General features: G+C 47.7%; 1 protein-coding gene across 1 annotated transcript; it reads right to left on the reverse strand.

Moving 5' to 3' along the window:
- Positions 1-463: 463 nt before the first annotated feature.
- Positions 464-25,963, reverse strand: gon4la (gon-4 like a). The gene is given in 30 exon segments (XM_042076015.1): positions 464-1,090; positions 1,374-1,476; positions 2,374-2,516; positions 2,924-3,178; positions 3,546-3,683; positions 4,091-4,288; positions 4,552-4,781; positions 5,077-5,179; positions 6,390-7,769; positions 8,773-8,889; positions 9,035-9,182; positions 11,640-11,817; positions 13,863-14,013; positions 14,248-14,334; positions 14,489-14,684; positions 14,927-15,051; positions 16,253-16,293; positions 17,036-17,081; positions 17,083-17,138; positions 18,070-18,274; positions 20,218-20,400; positions 20,526-20,627; positions 20,788-20,883; positions 21,356-21,406; positions 21,624-21,674; positions 23,279-23,353; positions 24,169-24,413; positions 24,863-24,961; positions 25,120-25,400; positions 25,879-25,963. Coding segments are annotated over 29 exon segments (5,187 nt in total). The 5' UTR covers positions 25,382-25,400; positions 25,879-25,963; the 3' UTR covers positions 464-967.
- Positions 25,964-26,108: the final 145 nt, after the last annotated feature.

Genomic DNA, 26,108 nt, shown 5'->3' on the forward strand with positions numbered 1-26,108 from the left:
ACACACTGTTGCTTAGATGTAAGCTTAACACTGGGCGGTGTCTTTGTCAGTCAAACGCAGCAGTGCGACCACCGTTAGGACGGCATTTACAGGTTTTCAAGAAGACCAGTAGGACTATTATGTAATAAATCAACACCGGAGGGTTGCATGTCAACAGTTGTGGTGTTACATGCTATGCAATAGTTGTTTGGAGTGTAATATTTTAATATTAGCAGTCTTCGTGGCCTCGATCCTAAACTTAACTAGGGGTCTCATTGCTCGCATATCTGCCTAAAGCCTTGATTTAATCCATAGACTGTATATATATAGAACAGTCTATGATTTTATCCATTGTAGTCCAGCAGTACGCCAAATAAGTAAACACAGATCTTCATTAGGCGTAGTACTGGTGACTTTTGATTAAAGCTGTTTAGAAACAATCACAGCTCATTACAATAAAGAAAATACAATACTTACAAAAAAATCTTCAAAATGCTGTGCAACATTTTTAATTAGGCAAATCAACAACATTTCTCTGACAATACAAACAATGCTCATACTTTTTAAAATCATACTGTACACTGTACAATATATTTAATAACACACGTACATTTATGTACGGCCGGCTGACTGCCTCAGCATGACTATAACATCATGTGAAAATGCTGCTTCGTCCGCAACCAACATTACCCAGGAGAGGAGATGAGGCACCTTAGACATTAAGACAGCATAAATAAATAAATATGTAAATAAATAACCACTTCAGTTTTCTGTTCTGTGGCCCTCATCGAAAGCAGCACTCATATCAATCTCAGAGATCTGGCTCTGATTGGCCAGCCACACAGGGAGAGACGTCAGATGATTGGTCAGAATCAGAGAGAGGTCCACAGACCACGGACGGGTTCCAGCCTCTTCATCTGGACCCAGAGCTGGACCACTAGCTTGGTGCCGGTCAGGTACGACAGCTGCAGTGCTAAGTTGGTTCTGTTTAGTCCGGTTCGTCTTTTGAGCTGGAGGAGGTGTCAGTGTCAGTGTCGCTGTCACTCTCACTTGAGCGCTGTTTGGACGATGTGTGGAACAATCTCATCAGGTCATGGAACCGTGAACACACCTGAAAATATGTTTAAAAAACAAATTATACGTCAGTAAGGTCTGTTCAAACCAAAGATTCTAGAACAGAGTTCCGCTCTACAATCTTTTTTATTACTATTTATTACTAACAGATTGGACGAGAGACATTCCATCAGTGGAACTATCCCAGGACATCCCCGCAGTGATTCTCTCCTGCTAGTAAAATAAAGCTGGAGTCTGACTTCCGTACTATGAGCCGTAAAACAAATAGTCAGAGTTCACAGTGCAATATGAACTAATTCTCAATCCAGGTGTTAAATTACCTCGTTGGCTGTCTTGTTGCCCAACTGGGCGGAGACAGCACTAAACGTCTTCTGATTGGCCCCTTTCTGCTGACAGGCAGTCAGGATGGCGCGGTCCGCCTCCCTGTCCCACAGGAAAGCAAAACGCAAAAGTCACATGACCTATGTGCAGTTGGACTCAACCTGACAGCATTTAGACTTTTACAGTAAATTACAATATAGACTGACCCTAATATTTCCCCATACTTGCTAGCTAGCTGGCTAATATGCCAAGCTAAGCCGCACCAGGAATGATTTGGTGCACCTTAAAGGTGCTCTAAGCGATGTTGGGTAACATCACTTCTGTTGACGTTTAATCAAAACAGAGAGCTAGATCGCTACTCTGTCCCCTTCCCTCCTGTGTAATTGAAACTCTCCTAAACGTGCATCTCATCGTGATTGGCTGGAACAGTTTATGTTTTTATGGTACAGAGTGGACCAAGTTGTTTTTGAAGCCTGGACTGTCCACAGAGACCGCATTTTTTTTACAGTGTATTCAGGGAACAGGCAGCTGGCGGATGGTGAGGTGATGTTTGCTGTACGTCATACAAAATGTTTTAGCTTAGAAACCACGTAACATCGCTTAGAGCACCTTTAAATGGAGTGAGTGATGACAGATTGACCTGATGTGTCGTATCAGAGTTTCTATTGGCCCAAAGCTAATGTGGGTGAGTAGTGGAAACAACATGCTTGTTGTATTGCTCCAAATGGTCCCAATCTCCAGATATGCATTAAATAGCATGTTATTCTGTGGACCAGAGGTCCGGAGACTGGACCCACTTCTAGAACCACTAGTTTGGGGTGATCAGAAAGGTACTGATTTACTGTTTGTTTTTGTGTTGTCTTGCTCTGTTTGTGTTGACTTTGTAAAGTGACCTTGAGTCTGAGAAAGGCGCTATATAAATAAAACTTATTATTATTATTACTACTATGTTGTATATGCGCTGCACGGTGGAGGCCGGTGTCTCTTGAGGGCACTTACCGGGTCCAGAGGACCACCCTCTCCCCGCTGGGCATGAGGGAAATGTTCTTGGCGCACACGATCTCTGGGTCGGAAGCTGCGTTCTCCGCGTCCTGAAGCAGGCTCTGCTGGGCTGGGAGCCTTTCTCTGGTGTTGCCTGTGTCCTGTGGCAAGTTTAATGGTTAAGGGCTGTTCACACGAGGAACGATAACTAGCAAGATAACTGTAACTAGAACGTTATGAGTGTCCACTCTGACCAACAATAAGGAAAGTCTCTTCCTCATGTTGATCAATGTGATGTCTAAAAAATTGATGGATTATGATTGGCTATCAGCTTTTTATTGTTCTCAAAATCGCTCTGAAAGTGATCCCCAACGATATCGTTCTTCCTGTTGTCATTCATGTTTACTTAGATCAATACGTTTTTTGCTGTTATCGTTATAGTTATCACTCTTGGTGTGAATGGCCCTTAAGAACTGGCCCCATTCCCCTCCAGCCTGACAAACACCAATCAGCTCTCTCACACTCTACATCAGCTCTCTCACACACCAATCAGCTCTCTCACACTCACCAGCGTGTCTGGGAACACTAGGCGCTTCCTCCTTCCCAAACTGCGGGGCCGGCTGTTACGATGGTCCTCTTCTTGTGCATGGATGAGAGATGTGATTGGCTGGTTGTCCTGGTGTTCAGCCTCGGCGTTCGGGCACTTCTTTTCCTCCAACTGAGGAGACTCTGAGACCTGTGGGTAGAGCTGGTGGAAAAATACCCAGAATTCCTCCAACAAGTGGCTGTGGCTTCCCAACAGAGTGGATATTTGAGCTTTGACCTAAAAGACAGAGGCAGCCAATGATAAGAAAACGATTAAATAAACACATGAGTGAATCCACTTGAGTAGAAATAAGTTACAGTATAGTTATAATAGTTCAGTTAACTGGTATTAGCCAGAAATACCTATGCTAACAGCCCTGTCTCTCTGCCTCTATTTAAATGAGCAGGTAAGCTAGCTGATATTAGCTAGATAGCTAGCAGTTTCTCTACTTCTGTTTGAATAGACAGGTTAGCTGATAGTTAGGCAATCAGTCCTTTTTCAATAGCTAGGCTAGCAATCCTATTTCTTTTCTTCTGAACGAGCAGAGATGCGGATAACTGATAGCTAGCCAGCAATAGCTAGGCTAGCAGTTCTGTTTCTTTACCTCTACAATGCCACCGTGGTTAGTGCCTCCTCTCAGAATCTTCACCACCTTGCGATAGAGGGTGGAGCTCTCTCCAAAACTCAACTCGAGCTGCCGGAGGAATCGCCGACTACGCTCGAACGCCTGCTGCTCCACTAACTGCAGGGGAGCAGGGACAGGAAAGAAACAGAGAGAGAGAGAGAGAGAGAGAGAGAGAGAGAGAGAGAGAGAGAGAGAAGAGAAGAGAAGAGAAGAGAAGAGAAGAGAGAGAGAGAGAAAGAGAAAGAGAAAGAGAAAGAGAAAGAGTCTACATGAGTGTGGTCCCTCACAGGTTTATGTGGGAATTTGTGTGTTGTGTTCGAGTGTGTTCGAGTGTTTGTGTGTTTGTTTGTTCAAGTGTTTGTGTGTTCGAGTGTTTGTTTGTTCGAGTGTTTGTGTGTTCGAGTGTTTGTGTGTTCGAGTGTTTGTGTGTTCGAGTGTTTGTTCTGACTGTATATCTGCTGTGTAAGTGACGCGTCTTGGCTGTTTTGTTTGTGCTCGTATACGTGTGATGTATGTGTGCGTACCAGACCACACTGGTGGGCCTGCTCCGGTTGCAGGAAGGCAGCGAAGTCCTGCAGCAGCTCGGGCCAGTGCTGGAGCAGCGGTCGCAGTCGCTGGTACAGCTCCACGGGCGTACGGCCCTCGGGCTCCCGCTCAAACACGTTCAGCACCCCCAGGAACTCCTCCACCTTCCCAGGAACCACCTGGAGAGCCTCGCGCACCTGTGGAAGGGAAGCCAGAGGTCATGAAGCCAGAGGTCATGCAGAGGTCATGAAGCCAGAGGTCAGCCCTCTGTGGTGTGGCACCATAGGAGCTAGTGTGTGCAGCCAGAGCTAATTCAAATTTGAAAAAAATATTGTTTTTTTCCTGAGGGAAACTTAATTAATGGCCTGGCTAATGTAATACACAACATACTTCCACACACACACACTTCCACATCACACTCATCCCATGAAACAGTGCTCAGGTTAAGGGCTACACTTACCTTCTCCAGGTAGGCCTGTGCAAACGCCACTTCCTTAGTCTCCTTCCGTGGGTCGTCATCGATGCCAGCATCCTTCCGTGGGTCGTCATCGATGCCAGCATCCTTCTGTGGGTCGTCATTGACGCCAGCATCCTCAGACAACGGCACGGGTGCCTCCTCAAAACTAACCTCCCGCGCAGCAGTCCACTTGTCACCAGACGAGGGCGCTCTCTCCCCATCTGGGTCAAGGACTGGAGAGAGGGGACATATGGTTGGCACAGTGCCTTCTAACATCTGTGCCTGGTTTTGTGACAATGTTCATAAACGTAAACAATGACTCATAACAACAATGTTCATAAACGTAAACAATGACTCATAACATTTTTAAGTAGGAGTTAACTAAAAATAGAGACAGTGCAGCGTAGGCTGTCGACGCTCTCATCTCCCCACATAGCATAAGCAACGCCTGCCAAAGTTCCCCATTTCCCACTGTGTGTGTGTGTGTGTGTGTGTGTGTGTGTGTGTTGCAGCTGCTTTGAGATGTACCTGATGCAGAGCTCGTTTTCTTCAGACTCTTCTCCTCTCCTGATCTCTTCTCTGCATCACATCTTCCCTCCCAGGCAAGCCATGACAGTCTCTCTATGGTCTCCTGGTAACACACACACACACACACACCTCATTTCAGTACACACATATGCCTGACAAGTACTGACACACACACACACACACACCTCATTTCAGTACACACATATGCCTGACAAGTACTGACACACACACACACACACACACCTCATTTTAGTACACACATATGCCTGACAAGTACTGACACACACACACACACACACACACACACACACACACACACACCTCATTTCAGACCAGAAGTACTGGCACACAGCCTTCATTACTGATACAAACACACACTTTACAGTAGTGACACACACACATATATGTGATGTGGCAGTGCAGTGACAATGTGAATGATGTTGCAGTGCAGTCAGTACGTTAACATGCACGGTTAAGTCGAGCTAGAGTTATCGCTCGGCTAGGTGATTTGATTGGACTATTGTCCTTGTCCGAGTATACACGCACGGGAGGGGAATCGCTTTATTTACCGGAGTAGCTTGTGCATGTCTTAATCCCCTATTCTAGATGGCGATCTGCTCCCCACCAACACATTCCACATTTGCTTCATTAGCTTGCTAACTAGCGAACTTCGTATCATTAGAGTAACATAGTTAAATAGCTGAACATTTACATATGGACATTCTGAGGGATGTAATTTCGTTGTGGCATAAGGCTTAGGTAGTTAGCTTGCTAACCAAGCTAAAAAGGCTGAAGACATGGCCAACTGTAGTGCTATCTAAAGGGCAGGTATGCTCTGAGTGCGTATACTAATTTGAGTCCGACTGAGCATATACATGCAGGAGTTATTCAGCCTTCTGTCACATTACGTGGGTGTGTTAGTCCGGCTAAAATAACTTTGATTTTGTCCTTTTTCAGTCGGACTAACATGTTTACCTGCATTTAAAAAGTTTGGTTTTGGTCAGACTAACACAATAATTAGTTTTTTTTCCAAGTGTCATGTAAACATACTGAGAAACTGCATGTGAAAGATGTTGCAGTGTAGTGATTATGTGTGAAGAATGTTGCAGTGCGGTGACTGTGTGAATGATGTTGCAGTACAGTGACTGTGTGAATGATGTTGCAGTACAGTGACTGTGTGAATGATGTTGCAGTGCAGTGACTGAAGAACAGACATCAGCTGTAGCTGCATGAGGCCGGGATGAGATGAGGTCCATGGCTTGATGGCTTGATGGGAGTGTCACATGACGTGACGTGACGTCCGGTGGTCTAACCTGCAACTCTGGCACAGATAACACGGACTCTTCAGATGCAGAGGACATCGTTTCTAGAACATTCATCACCTCATCTCTCTCGGCCTTGCCGTCGCCGTCGTCACCTTCCTTCTGTGTCCGCCTGTTTCCAGCGTCCTCTTCTGTCCGTCCCTCAGTGGCCTCAGAGTGGCTGTCCTCCCTGTCAATCTCTGTAACCATGGCATCAGTGCAGCTGCTGAGGCTGGGGGTGGGACTTCCTGAGGATTCAGAGAGCATCAGGAAGGGCCCTTCGTCTCCTTCTCCAGACCCATACCCCTCCTCTTCCTCCACCTCCTCTTCCTCTCTCTGCCCCTCCTCTTCCTCCGCCTCCTCTTCCTCAGGCACAATAGTTCTCTTCTCCGATGGCCCTCCTCCTCCTGCACCTCCTCCTGCTCCTCCTATAGCCTGTGGCTCCATTCTCACAGTTCCTTGCGCCTCCTCTGTGGGGACGTGCCAGACCTCCCCCTGCACCTCCTTCTGTGATTGGTTGCTCCTCCTGAGCGTTCTGGCCTGGGCTTTGGCAGCGGTTGCCAGGGGCAACGGCGTGGGGTTGGGAAGCAGCAGGCCGGAGGGCACCAGCACCAGCTGAGGCACCTGGGTAACGCTGTGGGCTGATGGGAATGTCGGCAGCTTGTGCAGTCCCATCAGGGTGCTGCAGTGCTGACTGACCACGCTCTTGCCCAATGGGGTGGCTCGGGGAGCTAGGGGAGCCAATCCCAGTGCAGGAGGCATGGCTGGAGGGGTGGGGCAGACTAAAGGTGCTGAGACTGGCAGGTTTAAGATCAACCCTCCGAGCCCCAGTGTAGGGGTGATGCTGCCCACCAACGGCCCTCCTTGACCAGTCACACACACCGATCCACCTCGAGCCCTCACACACACCGATCCGCCTCGACCCCTCACACACACCGGCCCACCCCGACCCCTCACACACACCGTTGCTCCTCTCCCTGCCAGCGCCCTGGGGGTTGGGGGGGTCAGGCTTGGAGAGGGAGCTGGCTGAATGGGCTGCAGTTTTCCCTCCTGCCTCCAGGTGGCGGTGAAGAGGCGCTGACGGCGCTGTGGGCGGCGGGGTTTGGACTGGCAGGCCCTGGGCCTGGGGGGGGAGGGCACCCACTTGAGCCCACTCGGCTGCATCACGAGCCTCTCAGGCCGGCTGGCGGGGTATCGCGTGCCAGGGGGGAAGCTGTACGGCCGTGGGGGTGGCGGGGGCAGGAGGGTTTTGGGGCAGCTGGAGGACGCGGGGGGCTCACTGGACAGGACTTCCCCTTCTGCAGGGCTGCTTCTCGGGGCCAACTCCCCAGATAGCCCCCCCTGGTGGCCAGCGTGGTGCTGCACTGCCTTATAGATGGCCTGCAGGCTTTTCTGTGGAAGGAGAGCAAGCACACAATGATTGTACTGTACAACACAGTGGTTAGCTGCATAACTAGCTATCATACACTGGCTAGCTGGCAAGCTAAGTACAGTCGCTAGGTAACCCTGACTACCTACCTTACATTGACTAATTGACAGACAGACTAATTACATTGACAGACAGACTGAGGAAGTCATTTGTCCCCAGGGCCATTGAACTGTTCAATGCTTCACTTAAGGGAAGAGGAGAGATAGACTTCTCTGCATAGTCTGTCTGCCTCTTCACCCCCTCCATGTTTGGATACTGTCTGTCCACTAGCCACTTTTTACCACTGTCTTTCTGCCTCACTGTTTGCGTGCTATATTAGCACATATGCATAACCCCTCCCTCCATGCCACAGCCGAACTGTGGCCACACTTATACCTTTTCTTAAAATAGTTATATATATATATATATATATATATATATAGACTTTATTCTTGCACTGTTGGACTTACTCATTTGCACTATCACCATGACACTCACTCACACAGAGCACCTTACCTTACTTTACTATGCACAGAGAATCACAGGCTCAGTCCCTGCCTCAGTCATTGCAAGCGCCTCTTGATTGATTAATCACCACTATGTGGATACTGTTTTTAGAATTGATTTAGATTAAGTGTTAGTTAGTATAATTTGTATTTTAGTATATTTAGTATATTCTTTATCTTCTATTGTCCTTATTGCTTAGTTGTGTTTTTATATTATATACTTTTAATTACTTTTTCTGCTGTTAGTGAATGTGTGTGTGTTGTATGTATGCTACTGAGACCTTGAATTTCCCCTGGGGATCAATAAAGTATCTATCTATCTATCTATCTATCTATCTATCTATCTATCTATCTATCTAATTACGACTGTTTACTCTACGTTATTCTGACTAAACACTTAGGATAATAATAATGGCCTTAATGGCACTAGATGAGTACAATTCATCTGAAAGATACTACATGGCTATCATCTCTCTCTTACCCAGAGCCACAGTGGCATGGTGTTCTCATCTTTCTCCACCGGAGGGCGCCGGTCTGACGGTTCCACTTGGCGGCAGGGCTGTGGCATGCTGGGAACTTTCTTCTGCTGGAAATAAGACTGAGAGGAAATGCATGATGGGAATGTTAGTCTCACACACCAGATGCATGATGGGAACCCCACACAGGTAATGCACGATATGAAGCTGTGCTTTAAGCACTTGGGCCTGTTAGTTGTCATGGCGATATTGCAGGATGCACTTTACCGTGACGACGTGGTTGGGCAGGCGGTGGCTGACGTCGTAAACATGTTTGTTGATCTCAGTGACTGTCTTTGCAGCAAGCAGGTAGTGGGCGGCCATCTTGAGAGGCCGGGCAGTCCCACTGAAGTGCTTGTGGCCAAGAACGATCAGGCTGTAGAGGGAGACAAGGCAACGCAAGTCTATTTATATAGCAGCGCGTTTCATACGCAGAGACAAGGCAAGTCTATTTATATAGCAGCGCGTTTCATACGCAGAGGCAAGGCAAGTCTATTTATATAGCAGCACGTTTCAAATGCAGAGACAAGGCAACGCAAGTCTATTTATATAGCAGCATGTTTCAAATGCAGAGACAAGGCAACGCAAGTCTATTTATATAGCAGCACGTTTCAAACGCAGAGGCAAGGCAAGTCTATTTATATAGCAGCACGTTTCAAATGCAGAGACAAGGCAACACAAGTCTATTTATATAGCAGCATGTTTCAAATGCAGAGACAAGGCAACGCAAGTCTATTTATATAGCAGCACGTTTCAAACGCAGAGGCAAGGCAAGTCTATTTATAAAGCAGCGCGTTTCATACGCAGAGACAAGGCAAGGCAAGTCTATTTATATAGCAGCGTTTCATACACAGAGACAAGGCAAGGCAAGTCTATTTATATAGCAGCGCATTTCATATGCAGAGACAAGGCAAGTCTATTTACATAGCAGCGCGTTTCATACGCAGAGACAAGGCAAGGCAAGTCTATTGATATAGCAACGCGTTTTATACGCAGAGACAAGGCAAGTCTATTTATATAGCAGCGCGTTTTATACGCAGAGACAAGGCAAGTCTATTTATATAGCATCGTGTTTCATACGCACAGACAAGGCAAGGCAAGTCTATTTATATAGCAGCGTTTCATACACAGAGAAGGCAACGAAAGTCTATTTATATAGCAGCGCGTTTCATACGCAGAGACAATTTAATGTGCTTTACGCTAGCATGCTAGTTCCAAACCACACCGATTCTCATCCGCGGAGTAGGAGCTAAAATAGTTATAGGAACGGCAGTCATAGGAACCACAAAAAGTCCCTCCAATGCAAATACCCCTACTGTTTTGGTCCCTACCTGAAATGTAAAAATAGAGCCCCAATTGTAAAGTACCCGAATTCTCCTTTAATGTTTGTACATGTTAGCGCATGTGTGTGGGTATGTTTGTGCATTTTAGTGCATGTGTGGGTATGTTAGCGCATGTGCGTGGGTATTTAATGTTCATGCATGTTAGCACATGTGTGGGTATGTTTGTGCATGTTAGCGCATGTGCATGGGTATTTAATGTTCATGTATGTTAGCACATGTGTGGGTATGTTTGTGCATGTTAGCGCATGTGTGGGTATTTAATGTTCATGCATGTTAGCGCATGTGTGGGTATGTTTGTGCATGTTAGCGCATGTGTGGGTATGTTTGTGCATGTTAGCACATGTGTGGGTATTTAATGTCTGTGCATGTTAGCGCATGTGTGGGTATGTTCGTGCATGTTAGCGCATGTGGGTATTTAATGTTTGTGCATGTTAGCGCATGTGTGTGGGTATTTAATGTTTGTGCATGTTAGCGCATGTTTGTGGGTATTTACTGTTTGTGCATGTTAGCGCATGTGGGTATTTAATGTTTGTGCATGTTAGCGCATGTGTGGGTATGTTCGTGCATGTTAGCGCATGTGGGTATTTAATGTTTGTGCATGTTAGCGCATGTGTGTGGGTATTTAATGTTTGTGCATGTTGGCACATATGTGTTGGTATTTAATGTTTGTGCATGTTAGCGCATGTGGGTATTTAATGTTTGTGCATGTTGGCACATATGTGCATGTTGGCACATATGTGTTGGTATTTAATGTTTGTGCATGTTGGCACATATGTGTTGGTATTTAATGTTCGTGCATGTTGGCACATATGTGTTGGTATTTAATGTTCGTGCATGTTGGCACATATGTGTTGGTATTTAATGTTCGTGCATGTTAGCGCATGTGTGGGTATGTTCGTGCATGTTAGCGCATGTGTGGGTATGTTAGCACATGTGTGTGGGTATTTACTGTTTGTGCATGTTAGCGCATGTGTGGGTATGTTAGCGCATGTTAGCGCATGTGTGGGTATGTTAGCACATGTGTGTGGGTATTTACTGTTCGTGCATGTTAGCGCATGTGTGGGTATTTACTGTTCGTGCATGTTAGCGCATGTGTGGGTATGTTCGTGCATGTTAGCGCATGTGGGTATTTAATGTTTGTGCATGTTAGCGCATGTGTGGGTATGTTAGCACATGTGCGTGGATATTTAATGTTTGTGCATGTTAGCGCATGTGTGGGTATGTTTGTGCATGTTAGCGCATGTGTGGGTATGTTCGTGCATGTTAGGGCATGTGTGGGTATTTAATGTTCGTGCATGTTAGCGCATGTGTGTGGGTATTTAATGTTCAAGCATGTTAGCGCATGTGTGTGGGTATTTAATGTGTATGTGTCTTCCTCATGAGTGTGTATGTAGCTAGCTTGTGTGTGTGTGTGTGTGCGTGCATGCAGCTAGCTAGTGTGTGTGAGTGTGTGTGTGTGTGTCTGTGCGTGCATGCGTGCGGGCGTTTACCAGTCCTCCGCCAGGGTGAAGCTCTTGATCTTGCTGGTGCTGGAGGCGTGGTGGGCGGGGTCAAGGCTGACGTGGGGGAGGAGTTCTGGGTACATGAAGGCGGGACGAGTGGCCATCAGCCAGGCCAGGTGGGGCGGGAGTATGGGGAATCTCCGCCCACTGGTGGGCTTGTTTGGCACTATTAGACAGAAATAATGAGGCATGAGAACATACAACACAAATATGAATCAGAATGCATCACATACACACACACACAAACAAACACAACAGATTCCTCATAACATCCATATAACATCAGAAACACTCACACACACACCTGGTATGTACCTGAGTGTGTGTAGTGAGTGTGTGTGTACCTGAGTGTGTACCTGAGTGTGTAGAGTGTGTGTAGTGTGTGTACCTGAGTGAGTAGAGTGTGTGTGTGAGTGCAGGGCTCTACAGTGCGCCCATTTCACTCGCACATGCGAGTAAAAATGATGCCGTGCGAGTGCAAAAAAATATTTAGGCGCACTGGTGCGAATGACTTCTAACCATGTCAGTGTTTGTCTACAAAATACACCACAACATCGAGAAACATTACTGGTTCAAACCATAGAATCACGTCACGAATGCAGCATAAAAACTACACCTCCCATCAACGTTAGCAGTTTCGCGTTGTGACTCGCTAGTAGTCGCTTCTATCAAATCCAAGAGCGCGCAGAAAAAGCGGAAAGTTAGACTAGCCAACCAAGATGCAAAGATTGAAGAAATTAGTTCTTCTATCCACCGAATTCATTGGATATCGGAGGAACAGGATGAGATTCTGAGAATGCAGTGAGAGAAGGAAAGGTAACCTAACATACCTTTTAGCCCAGTTGACGTATTGGCTGCAATATGCAAAATATAGCTGTAGCGAACAGGCACAAAAGTAGCCTCCTGTAATACTCCCATTTTATTCAAAGGTAGAACGCTACTGACAACTCCAGGCTTCCACGCATGCTTGTTTGTTTACACCGAATACAAGCTGAAGTGCAAAACGAAAGTAGGCCTAACGTTTGCCTAATGCCCCCATCAATGCAGATATTTCAAATAAATAATAAAAGGATACAAAAATATACATCCTTGATAGCCCATGTTGGGTTTTGTGAAAGAGAAAATGGACTGTTTTAGTAATAGTATTAGGCAGTATGCAGTCAGATAGGTCACCATGGGCATATTTGGCATATTAGCTACAGATGGATTCACAAATAAATAAATTAGCCTACATTTGGCAGGATACTTGATATACAGGCTAAATGCAAATATGGCAATGTATTATATTATTTTACATTAACAAAATGTAGGAAAATAGAACAGAGGCACTGATCTTTAAAATCCTGTTTCCTGTAGCCTAAATGTTGTCAGTCATTCTTAATATTCGCAATTGGTGCACTGGCATGTTTAACTGTTAGCTGTAGTATAATGTTAGATTATGTGTAAGTTAAGTACAGAACTGACTGTGCGCCCAGATTTTTGTCTGTGCTCCTACATTTTTTAACTTGGGCGCACAAGTGCTCCTGGAAAAAAAATGTTAGTGTAGAGCCCTGGAGTGTGTGTGTACCTGGGTGAGTGAGTGTGTGTGTACCGGGGTGAGTAGAGTGTGTGTGAGTGAGTGGGCGTGTAGAGTGTGTGTATACTTGGGTGAGTAGAGAGTGTGTGTGTGTGTACCTGGGTGGGTAGAGTGTGTGTGTGTGTGTGTACCTGGGTGAGTAGAGTGGGTGTGTGTGTGTGTGTGTGTGTACCTGGGTGAGTAGAGTGGGTGTGTGTGTGTGTGTACCTGGGTGAGTAGAGTGGGTGTGTGTGTGTGTGTGTGTGTGTGTGTACCTGGGTGAGTAGAGTGGGTATGTGTGTGTGTGAGTGTGTGTGTGTACCTGGGTGAGTAGAGTGAGTGTGTGTGTGTGTGTACCTGGGTGAGTAGAGTGGGTGTGTGTGTGTGTGTGTGTGTGTGTACCTGGGTGAGTAGAGTGTGTGTGTGTGTGTGTGGGTGTGTACCTGGGTGAGTAGAGTGGGTGGGTGTGTGTGTGTGTGTGTGTGTGTACCTGGGTGAGTAGAGGGCAGGCTGGCCTAGGTGTGTGTGTGTACCTGGGTGAGTAGAGTGGGTGTGTGTGTGTGTGTACCTGGGTGAGTAGAGGGCAGGCTGGCCTAGGTGTGTGTGTGTACCTGGGTGAGTAGAGTGTGTGTGTGTGTGTGTGTGTGTGTGTGTACCTGGGTGAGTAGAGGGCAGGCTGGCCTGGCTGAGCTCCTCCAGCAGACACAGCGCCCCCTGCAGGTTGGCGGCTCTGAAGACGCTGCTGAAGCTCGGATCCTGAGATCGCCGCACCTGCTCGCCTCTCTGGGCAAAGCCCTCCAGCTCCGACTGGGAAACATACATACACACAGACACAGACACAGGCACACACACACAGACACAGACACAGGCACACACACACAGACACAGACACAGACGACACACACACACAGAAACACAGACACACACACACACAGAAACACAGACACACACACACAAGGTCCACAAGGTGTGTTTGTCAGAGTGTTTTCTGTATAGGTGTGTGTGTGCGTGTGTGTGTGTGTGTGTGTGTGTTGTTCTCACTAGAAACTGCCTGGCGGTGGAGGTCTCCGTCTTAAGCCTGTCCACAGGGCTGCACAGCATGATCACCTGAGTCAGGAGCTGGACATGCTGTCTCACACACACACACACACACACAAGCGCACACACAAGCGCGCACACACACACACACACACACACACACACACACAGATTCATTGATCAAGTCTAGGGGTAATTCAGCACAGAAGCATGTGGTTAGAGGAGAAGTTGAATGTGTGCTCACCTGTTGTACCTGCTGCTGCAGGTGGAGTTTCTGTGTGTGTGTGAGCAGTAGTGGGGGTGGTGGGGGCTCACTGCTGGGAGGGGGCCATGCAATTCCACGACTCTCCAGTAGGGCGCGCCGACGACGCAGAGCAGCCAGTTGCTCCCTCACCGTACGATAACTCTCATTCAGAACATCAGCCAGAGGGTTCTCATATCTACACACACACACACACACACACATTCATGTAGGTGTAGGATGACTCTTGTTCAGAACATCAGTCAGAGGGTTCTCATATCTAAGCGCGCACACACACACACACACACACACACACACACACAGACACACACATGTAGGTGTAGGATGACTCTTGTTCAGAACATCAGTCAGAGGGTTCTCATATCTACGCACACACACACACACAAATATGTGACTCAGATGAGGTGTATGAGGGCTTACTGGACAGTGTGTAGGATGCTGACAGTAGGGGGCGCTGCAGGAACCGTGTCCTCCTCCTTCTCCTCCTCTTCCTCTACCTCCTCATGCACCTCCTCTTCCTCCGGCACAGCCAAGTCCTCCTGGAACTGAGAGGAGAAGAGAGGGGGAGGAGGAGAAGAAGAGGGGGAGGAGGAGAAGAGAGGGGGAGGAGAAGAGGGGGAGGAGAAGAGAGGAGGAGGAGAAGAGAGGAGGAGGAGGAGGAGGAGGAGAAGAGGGGGAGGAGAAGAGAGGAGGAGGAGGAGAAGAGGGGGAGGAGAAGAGAGGAGGAGGAGGAGGAGGAGAAGAGGGGGAGGAGAAAAGGGGGAGGAGGAGAAGAAGAGGGGGAGGAGGAGGAGAAGAGGGGGAGGAGGAGAAGAGGGGGAGGAGAAGAGGGGGAGGAGGAGAAGAGAGGAGGAGGAGGAGGAGGAGGAGAAGAGGGGGAGGAGAAAAGGGGGAGGAGGAGAAGAAGAGGGGGAGGAGGAGAAAAGGGGGAGGAGGAGGAGAAGAGGGGGAGGAGGAGAAGAGGGGGAGGAGGAGAAGAGGGGGAGGAGAAAAGGGGGAGGAGGAGAAGAAGAGGGGGAGGAGGAGAAGAGGAGGAGGAGAAGAGGGGGAGGAGAAAAGGGGGAGGAGGAGAAGAAGAGGGGGAGGAGGAGAAGAGGGGGAGGAGGAGAAGAAGAGGGGGAGGAGGAGAAGAGGGGGAGGAGAAGAGGGGGAGGAGGAGAAGAGGGGGAGGAGGAGAAGAGGGGGAGGAGGAGAAGAAGAGGGGGGGGGAGGAGAAGAGGGGGAGGAGGAGAAGAGGGGGAGGAGGAGAAGAGAGGGGGAGGAGAAGAGAGGAGGGGGAGGAGGAGAAGAAGAGGGGGAGGAGAGAAATACAAAACAGATTAAGGATTCCCAAGAGGAATGAGAGGGAGAGAGAGAAAGAGAGAAAGGGAGAGACAGAGAGTAAGTATAAGTAAATATATATACTCTTTTGATCCCGTGAGGGAAATTTGGTCTCTGCATTTATCCCAATCCGTGAATTAGTGAAACACACACAGCACACAGTGTACACACAGTGAGGTGAAGCACACACTAATCCTGACGCAGTGAGCTGCCTGCAACAACAGCAGCACTCGGGGAGCAGTGAGGGGTTAGGTGCCTGTCTTGCTCAAGGGCAATTCAGCGGTGCCTACTGGTCGGGGTTCGAACCGGCAACCCTCAAGTCCGAAGCGCTAACCACTAGGCCACGGCTGCCCCCTAAGGAAGAGAGAGAAAGAGAAAGGGAGAGAGAGAGAGAAAGGGAGAGAGAGGTGCTCATGTGTTACTCACAGTTTCAAACAGTTCCTCCATCAGCTCATTCACCTCCTTTTCTAAGGGGGGAAGAGAGAGAGAGAGAGAGAGAGAGAGAGAGAGAAGAAGGTTATAAAAATGAAAAAGATTATCAGAGTAAAGGAACATTAGAGCGCAGATGGAGCATAACCTCCCTGTTGCCTTGACAACATCAGAGAGAGAACCAGAGAACCTCCGCACAGACAGACTGATAGACAGATGCAGAGAAAGACAGCGGGCATACTCACCAGCGGGCATACTCACCAGTGACGATTATGGAGACCAGACAGCGGGCATACTCACCAGCGGGCATACTCACCAGCGGGCATACTCACCAGCGGGCATACTCACTAGCAGGCATACTCACCAGCGGGCATACTCACTAGTGACGATTATGGAGACCAGACAGCGGGCATACTCACTAGCAGGCATACTCACTAGCGGGCATACTCACCAGCGGGCATACTCACCAGCGGGCATACTCACTAGCGGGCATACTCACCAGTGGGCATACTCACTAGCGGACATACTCACTAGTGACGATTATGGAGACCAGACAGCGAGCATACTCACTAGTGACGCTTATGGACACCGCGTATGGGCACCAGCCGGCATACTCACTAGTGACGCGTATGGGCACCAGCGAGCATACTCACTAGTGACGCGTATGGGCACCAGCGGGTATGGACACCAGCAGGCATACTCACTAGTGACGTGTATGGACAGACAGACAGACAGACAGACAGACAGAAAGGCAGAGGGGGAGGTGGCAGGCGTACTCACTGGTGATGCGTACGGCGCGGTCGTTCCTGTAGTCCTCCACGTCGGGGCTCATCAGTGTCGGCCAGGAAGTTATACTCCGGGTCGTCGTCATCGTCAACTTCCTCTGCAGCACAGAACACACTGTTCATTCCAACGGACTTTTTCACAGACGTTATATATTCTGATCAGATGTCCTAATGTCCTAATGTATGGTCAGGACGACAAACATCACTTCAGAAAAAATGTTGTTTCAATTTGTTTGATGTATGTGACAAGCTCTGCAACACCCTAGCAGACACAAAGTCTTTTTTACATCATATTCTGCTGAGCGACATTTGTCGCTTGGACCATAAATTAAAGGGGAATTTCAGCGAATTTTCACATAGATCTCCGTTTCTCGAGGTCACCGAGTACTATCGGTACAAAAAAACAAACAAAAACAATCTGTTTTACCTAACTCAAGTTGCTGCAGCCCTACACTCTGGGCCCCACCCCTACCTTACCTTTGTTGTACATGCCAGAGCTCTGCAACCTTGTGTGTAAAAATGCGTAAGTGTGTAAAAATTGTTTTAGAGGACTGTTTTACGAATCTGCTCGCTGCGCTCAGATCTGGTGTAGCCAGTTCCATTGACTACTGTGGAGGCTAATTGCTGCAGCATACGCTACAGAAGATAATTGTAGCTAATTGTTGCAGCATACCGTACACTACGGAAGCTAATTGTAGTTAATTATTGTAGCATACGCTACACTATGGAAGCTAATTGTAGTTAACTGTTGCAGCATATGCTATGGAAGCTAATTGTAGCTAATTGTTGCAGCATACGCTATGGAAGCTAATTGTTGCAGCATACGCTACACTATGGAAGCTAATTGTAGCTAATTGTTGCAGCATACGCTACACTATGGAAGCTAATTGTAGCTAATTGTTGCAGCATACACTATGGAAGCTAATTGTAGCTAATTGTTGCAGCATACACTATGGATCGCTTCAGTTGCATGTCCAGTGTAGCCCCAGTGTTATTCTTGTTGTTTATGCCACAGCTCCACTCCCTTACCCTCGTTGCTCATGGAACTCATGAGTCCTTGCAGCCAGTGTGTCCACTCCCGGTCCTCATGAGCGGAGAACATGTCGTAGAGGTCAGGGGTGAAATCCGGCGCACGCAGCTCCGCCTCCAGCTCCTCTAAGGGGACGTCTCTCAGGGGCCGCTTGGAGCGCGTGCGGAACGCCATCACACCCTCTGCCCCGCCACCACCCAGTGTCTGAGAGGAACACACAGTACAGGTCAGTGTTGGGTACAGGTGTGGGCTGTGTTGGGTAGAGGTGTTGGGTACAGGTGTGGGTTGTGTTGGGTAGTGGGTGCAGGTGTGTGCTGTGTTGGGTACAGTTGTGGGCTGTGTTGGGTACAGTTGTGTGTGCTGTGTTGGGTACAGGTGAGTGCTGTGTTGGGTAGAGGTAAGGGCTGTGTTGGGTACAGGTGAGGGCTGTGTTGGGTACAGGTGAGGGCTGTGTTGGGTAGAGGTGTTGGGTACAGGTGTGGGCTGTGTTGGGTAGAGGTGTGGGCTGTGTTGGGTACAGGTGTGGGCTGTGTTGGGTAGAGGGTACAGGTGTGGGCTGTGTTTGGTGCAGGTGAGGGCTGTGTTGGGTACAGGTGTGGGCTGTGTTGGGTACAGGTGAGGGCTGTGTTGGGTACAGGTGTTGGGTACAGGCAGTGGTGTAGTGGGGATTTTTTAAAGTGGGGGGACGCTATTGTATGACATCATTGCAAAAACTGTCACACTCGCACCTCCACATACATCGGTGCGTAAGGCCAAGGCCAAATTTTTACCAGCTTTCATGAACATGAAACCGAATTTAAAAAAAATGACATTAAATGACATGGAATGATTAAATGACATGGATTAGCTTCAAAATGTACAGTAGCCTAATGTCAAACTACACTTTTCCACCAAAGTCTATATGGTCTGTAACCTATTTATTTTGTTGTATCATACAATAAAGAGACAAACCATAATGTAGAGTAGCCTATATATAGCGTTGTCTAATCTTGACGCATAACATGCCGCGGCATGGCTTCATTCACACAATTCAATACACACAACTTCAATAGCACAAGCAGGATTCACACGCATTCAACACGCTGTGTGGCCAGCTCAATTTGAGGGGGCGTCATATGAATGTCATTGTGAATGATTAAAATGCAGAGGTGCACAGTCAATAAAACAAAACAAAACAATAACAGAAAGAACACTGGGCAGGCAAGTGCCAGTCATTTGAAAAGTTTTTGTTTGGATGAAAGTAGCTGCACCAATAGTAAGTTTTTCCTAAAGTTGTTCAGGTTCACCGTTGGGTCATTGCTTATGGTTAAATAGCCTTATCACTTATATTGGAGCTCCTCGGTAAAAATCACTCGTATTACTCACACATGCTTATCGTGTCATTTTGACCACTGGATTAGCCTACCTGCTTTCTGCAAAACACAAACGAAGGAATTGCAACAGTGGGCCATGAAGATGCTTGCTAATTTCGGATACAGGCAGTATAATCTATGGTTTTCTAGCCACTTTCTAGCTACTTTCGGGTAAAGCGGAACGACGAGCTGCGTAGTTTTTTTAATGTCTTTACGCATGGTGGAGTGCTACAGCATGACGGTCATTCTTGTAACGAATTTTATGACAGAGGCCTAATTGGAGACGTTTGTGTGATGCGTTGTTATCACTGGTAACAACACTTGTTATATTACTAAATGCTTATTAAAATGCTCAAAACAATGCTCCAAGAAGTGGGGGGGCGGCGTTCCCCCGCGTCCAACGCCCACTACACCCCTGGGTACAGGTGAGGGCTGTGTTGGGTACAGGTGTTGGGTACAGGTGAGGGCTGTGTTGGGTACAGGTGAGTGCTGTGTTGGGTACAGGTGAGTGCTGTGTTGGGTGCAGGTGTTGGGTACAGGTGAGGGCTGTGTTGGGTACAGGTGAGTGCTGTGTTGGGTACAGGTGAGTGCTGTGTTGGGTGCAGGTGTTGGGTACCAGGTGAGGGCTGTGTTGGGTACAGGTGTTGGGTACAGGTGAGGGCTGTGTTGGGTACAGGTGAGTGCTGTGTTGGGTGCAGGTGAGGGCTGGCTGTGTTGGGTAGGTGCAGGTGAGTGTTGGGTAGAGGTCAGTGCTGTGTTGGGTACAGGGTGCAGGTGTGTGTTGGGTGCGGTCACCTGGTAGGGCTCTATGCAGTGTGAGCTGAAGGCCAGCTCCTCGTCCACAGCGTGGAGCTTCTCCATGAAGCTGCTCTCTCGGCTGGGCCGAGGGGGTGCGGGCGGTCCAGGGGCTGGCTGCGGAGGGGGAGGGGGGCCCATGGGAACGACCTCCACCCTCACATGCCCCGACCTCCGAGACAACTACAGCAGGTCACAGGGAGGTCATTACACCAGTGAGGACGGTGCAACAGCATGACTGTGTGTGTGTGTGTGTGTGTGTTTGTGTGTGTGTGTGAGTGTGTGTGTATGTGTGTGTGATGGAGTACCTGGTGAGAGCCACTGCTTCTGTCTTCGTCGTGAACTCTGTGAATACTTCTGCTGCCACGCGGGGATGAGGCAGTACTCTCCAAGTCACTCTCCAGTAGCGTCTGGAACACACACACACACACACAGCAATTATTTCTTCATTATATGAACATGAGCCCAAGAGAGACTCTCACACAACCACACACATGCGCACACACACACACACACACACACTCTCACACACAAACACACACATGCACACACACAATCACACTCACTCACCTCCTCAGCAGTTTCATCTTCATCATCATCGTCAGGACAGTACTCCTCATCTGATGAGTCTTCCTCCTCCAGGGGAATGTCCACAAACTGGGGAGCCTTCACACCAGAGAGCACACCCAACATTTGCAGACAAGAAACACATCCAACAGCATTACCAGACAAGAAAACAGCAACGCATCCAACAGCATTACCAGACAAGAAAACAACAACACATCCAACAGCATTACCAGACAAGAAAACAACAACACATCCAACAGCATTACCAGACAAGAAAACAGCAACACATCCAACAGCATTACCAGACAAGGCCAAACATCCAACAGCATTACCAGACAAGAAAACAGCAACACATCCAACAGCATTACCAGACAAGGCCAAACATCCAACAGCATTACCAGACAAGAAAACAGCAACACATCTAACAGCATTACCAGACAAGGCCAAAGATCCAACAGCATTACCAGACAAGGCCACACATCCAACAGCATTACCAGACAAGGCCACACTACATGACCAGAGTGCAGACAGGGCAGCACAGGGACTAGCTGGCACATTAAGTGACTGTTACCTTTGCTTCACTGGGTTTTTTGATTGGTGAGATGTTCCATGTAGGAATGACCTAAAAGATATAATCCATCTTCAAAGTCAAGTAGAAGACCATCATACATTTAACTGAGCACACACCCATAAACACACACATACACAAATAGGTTCTTAAAAACAAAACATTAAGGAGACAGGGTGGCCTACTACTAGGGTTACTGTTCAGTAGATTACTGTGGACACACACACACACACACACAAAACTCCTGGGCCCTGGCCAGGCAGACACTCACCACTCCTCTCTCTACCACCTCCTTCAGCTTGGAGCGAGTCATCTTCGGCTCCTGTCACACACAGAGGTAGAGAAACTGATCAAAAATACACGCGCACACACACACCAGGATACAAGGATACAAGGATACAAGGAAGTTTATTGTCACATGCATATAGTTACTGGAAGTAAGAAATGCAGTGAAATTATGTCTGGTGTCAGCCTATTTGTGCATTAATGGGGGGGGGGGGGGGGGTAAAAAATGCAGTAGAAGAGGGGTTTAGTAGATTAAGTGGCAAGGGCTGCATAAAAAAGGTGGGGGAGGATTGGGATTGGGTGGGGGGCACCAACAAGGAGCACCCAAGAGCAACAGGGGCAAGGAAAAACTCCCTTACCAAGGAAGAAACCTTGGGCAGATCCACGGCTCAAGGGGCTAACCCAACTGCCAGGGGTCTTGGTGTGTGTGTTGGGGGGATGACAGGGGAGATGGGATAGTGTGCTGTGTATGTGGGGAGAGGGCAGTGTGCAATATGTGTGTTGGAGAAGCTTCCTCATGAGACAATGTGCTGTGTATTGGGGGGGGGGGGCAGTGTGCTGTAAGTATGTTGGGGATGTGTGTTGGAGAAGCTTCCTGATGAAATAATGTGCTGTGTATGTAGGGGGGTATGCAAGCAGAGTACTGTATGTAATGTATGTGAGTGATGACAGTGAAGATGTGTGTGTGGGCGGGAGGGGAGTGGAGCAGTGACTGTGTGTGTGTGTGTGTGTGTGTGTAGTGTGTAGGTGGGTAGGTGGGGGCAGTGTGCTGTAAGTATGTAGAGGATGTGTGTTGGAGAAGATCCTGAAGACAATGTGCTGTGTATGTGGGGGGGGGGGGGGGGGGGGGGGGCAGAAAGGCTAGGCAATCAAGGACATGGGTAGATGGAGGAGAAATCAAAAATAATAAATAAAAAGTGTGCAAAAGTTGGAGAAAGTCAGATATGTGTGTGTGTGTGTGTGTGTTTTGACGTGTGATGAAATAAGAAAATAAATAAAAGGTCTGTAGCATAGGGAGAGGGATGTAAAAGTGCTAAAAGTCTTGTAGGTGTGTGTGGGTGTGTGTGTGTGTGGGGGGGGGGGTCATGAGTGCTGAGGAGTGAATGAGTGCAAAGTCAGTATAGTGTGAGTTCAGAGTTGGGAAATGTTTGAGGGTGCTGAGGAGTGAATGTGTGCAAAGTCAGTATAGTGTGAGTTCAGAGTTCGGATGGCCTGGGGATAAAAACTTCTCCTGAGTCTCTCAGTTCTGGCTTTGTGACTACATAGGTGTCTTCTTGATTTCAGCGGAAGGAATAATCCATTGTTAGGATGAGAAGAGTCCTTCAGAATCTTTTGGGCTCTTAGGAGTACTCTTCTGGAATAGATATCTTGTAGAGCAGGGAGTTGAGTTCTTATAGTACGTTCAGCTGAGCGCTCTACTCTCTGCAGAGTACTACAATCTCTAACTGTGGAGTTCCCATACCAGGTGATGATGCTACCAGTTAGAACACTCTCAACCGCTGAAGTGTAGAAGGCCTTCATGATGGAGAGACATTGATCACACACACACACACACACACACACACACACACACACAAAAACACCAGGAGAGACATTGATCACACACACACTGGGAGACAGGAATGAGGCACTCCCACTCACAAACACAGGTACAGGCTCAGTCTCATTGATGGCAGCTTTCATCATGGCAACCACATGCTCGTTTGTGATGACTTCCTGTGAACAGAAGGCTAAAGTCAGAGGTCATTTCTTACTGGACTGTACATAAGAGAACTGAACCCCAACCCTAACCCAACGGCTAGCAGGCAGATCAGGCAGTGACCCTTTAACTGCTTGAAGGCCTTACGTCTCTGGCCTGGAGACTGAGAGATGTTCATGAAGTGAGGTCTATAAACTAAATCAGTGGTGTGTGTGTGTGTGTGTGTGTGTGTGTGTGTGTGTGTGTGTGTGTGTGTATGTGTGTGTGGTTGCCTGGAGACTGAGAGATGTTCATGAAGTGAGGTCTATAAACTAAATCAGTGGTTCCCAATTGGTCTGACCTCTGACCTTGAGTTGTAAGCATAAAATAAACAAATTCTATAAACATAGCACATTAGCCTAAGCAATAACATCAGACAGGATGCTAATTCTAATCCTAAACCAGGAATGTAAGTGTTTGGGTTACAGATAATCCTCATCCAGGAATGTAAGTGTTTGGGATACAATTAATCTTAATCCAGGAATGTGAGTGTTTGGGATACAGTTCATCCTAATACGGGAATGTCAGTGTTTGGGTTACAATTAATCTTAATCAGGAGTGGGAGTGTTTGGGACACAGTTCATCCTAATCCGGGAATGTCAGTGTTACAATTAATCTTAATCCAGGAGTGTGAGTGTTTGGGTTACAGTTAATCTTAATCCAGGAGTGTGAGTGTTTGGGTTGGAATTAATCTTAATCCAGGAGTGTGTGTGTTTGGGATACAGTTAATCTTAATCCAGGAGTGTGAGTGTTTGGGTTATAGTTAATCTTAATCCAGGAATGAGGGACTAACATGGATGATGCTGCGGACATTGGCGGAGGTCAGTCTGTGCTGGCGGGATTTGTTCTCCAGATCGCGGTCCAGCTCGCGGTCGATTTGCAGCTCTGGTTGCACCTCCTCCTGCTCCTCCTCCTCCCCCCCCCCCTCCTCCTGCTCCTCCTGCACCTGCGTCTCCTCCTCCAGGGGATCGTTGGCTCTCCTCCTCCTCCCCCCTCCCTTCCTCCTGCCACTCCGACGACCTCTCCCATGTCCTTCAGCTGTCAACAGAGGGGCATAGAGGAGATCAGACACACACACACCACAATACACACACACACCACAATACACACACACACCACAATACACACACACACACACACACCACAATACACACACACCACAATATACACAAACACACACACACACCACAATACACACAAACTCACACACACACCAAAATACAAACTCACAAACACACACACACACCACAATACATTAATACTCACACAACACACACACACACACTACAATACAAACTCACACACACACACCAACCAAACTCAACACACACCACAATACACACACACACACACTGCAATACAAACTCTCTCTCTCACACACACACACACAAACATTCACTCACAAACATCACACTACACACACACACACACACACACACACACATACAAACATTCACTCAAAAACATCACACTACACACACACTCACACTCATCCAGAGTGATGACCAAGGCCTGCTCAGCCTCCTGTCCCTCAGCCTCTCCTTCACTTGGACCCTCAGCATGGTCACGGTCAATCTGTGTTAGACCTACACACACACACACACACACACACAAACACACACACACAGACAGAGAGAGAGAGAGAGAGAGAGAGAGAGAGAGAGAGAGAGAGAGAGAGAGAGAGTTTGCATATGGTTATGCAGAACCCCAGTCCCCCTCAACACCAAAGTACACACACACACACCTTCAGGAAAGGATGCTGGACTGAGGCCCTGTAGCCTCGGGGAACGCCTCCACAGCTGGCCTTCTGACACCCCCTCTTTGGCCACTTTAGAGCTCTGCGCTCTGTGTGTGGGAGTTTGTGGCAGAACATCTGCAGGCAAAACGGTTCCACACTCATCTGCCGGCAGAACGGTTCCACACTCACCCTCCGCTGATCTCAGGCTCTTGGTTCGGATGGAACCGGGCTTCAAAGTGCCGGCCTTGCGTTTGCGAGGCAGGCTCATGTCCTCATCGGGTGTCTAACTGGGGGGGGGGGGGGGAAGGCCATGATACGTTTGTATTATATCCTGTGGTAGAGGTCGTCTGTTGCATATGGGGCTATATGCTATGCTGTATCTATCCATGGGCATGAGCTGGCAAGTTATGACAACGTCGTTTCTCACAACAAAATAGTTCTACAACTAATCGAGTTGTTAGTGACACAATACTGGCAGTAAGTTAATGTTACTTTATATCACAACATGCAGCGTTAAGTCTATGTTGCGGAACTGGTTTCATATCACACATGAACGCTGTCTGGAAGACTAATATGCCACTGATGCGGAATGTAAACAGACACAACCCTGACAGTTCACTAGCCGGCGAGCTAACGTTGGCCGGAAAGCAAGCTTTCCTTGTCATAACCTTGTGCTACAAGTATATTCCCTCATATTAGTACCATGGGGAACAAAACGATGTTCTGTTTTCATGTTCACTAAACAAAATGTGTATAATACCATACCCGCCATCTGCCGCTTTCTAAACAGACTTCTGCAGCCGACGCGCAACCCTTTCAAATAGACTTCCGGGTGTCACAGCAAAACACTTCCCTTCTGAAAAACTAACTAGGGCGAAAAAAATATCTAGTGAATGAAGCTAGTTAACACAAAGCGTTCAAAAGTAATAATAATAATATTAATAACATTATTATTAATAATAATAATAATAATAATAATAATAATACTGTTTTTG

The sequence above is a fragment of the Alosa sapidissima genome, chromosome 21, assembly GCF_018492685.1.
Source record: "Alosa sapidissima isolate fAloSap1 chromosome 21, fAloSap1.pri, whole genome shotgun sequence".
Classification (NCBI taxonomy): domain Eukaryota; kingdom Metazoa; phylum Chordata; class Actinopteri; order Clupeiformes; family Clupeidae; genus Alosa; species Alosa sapidissima.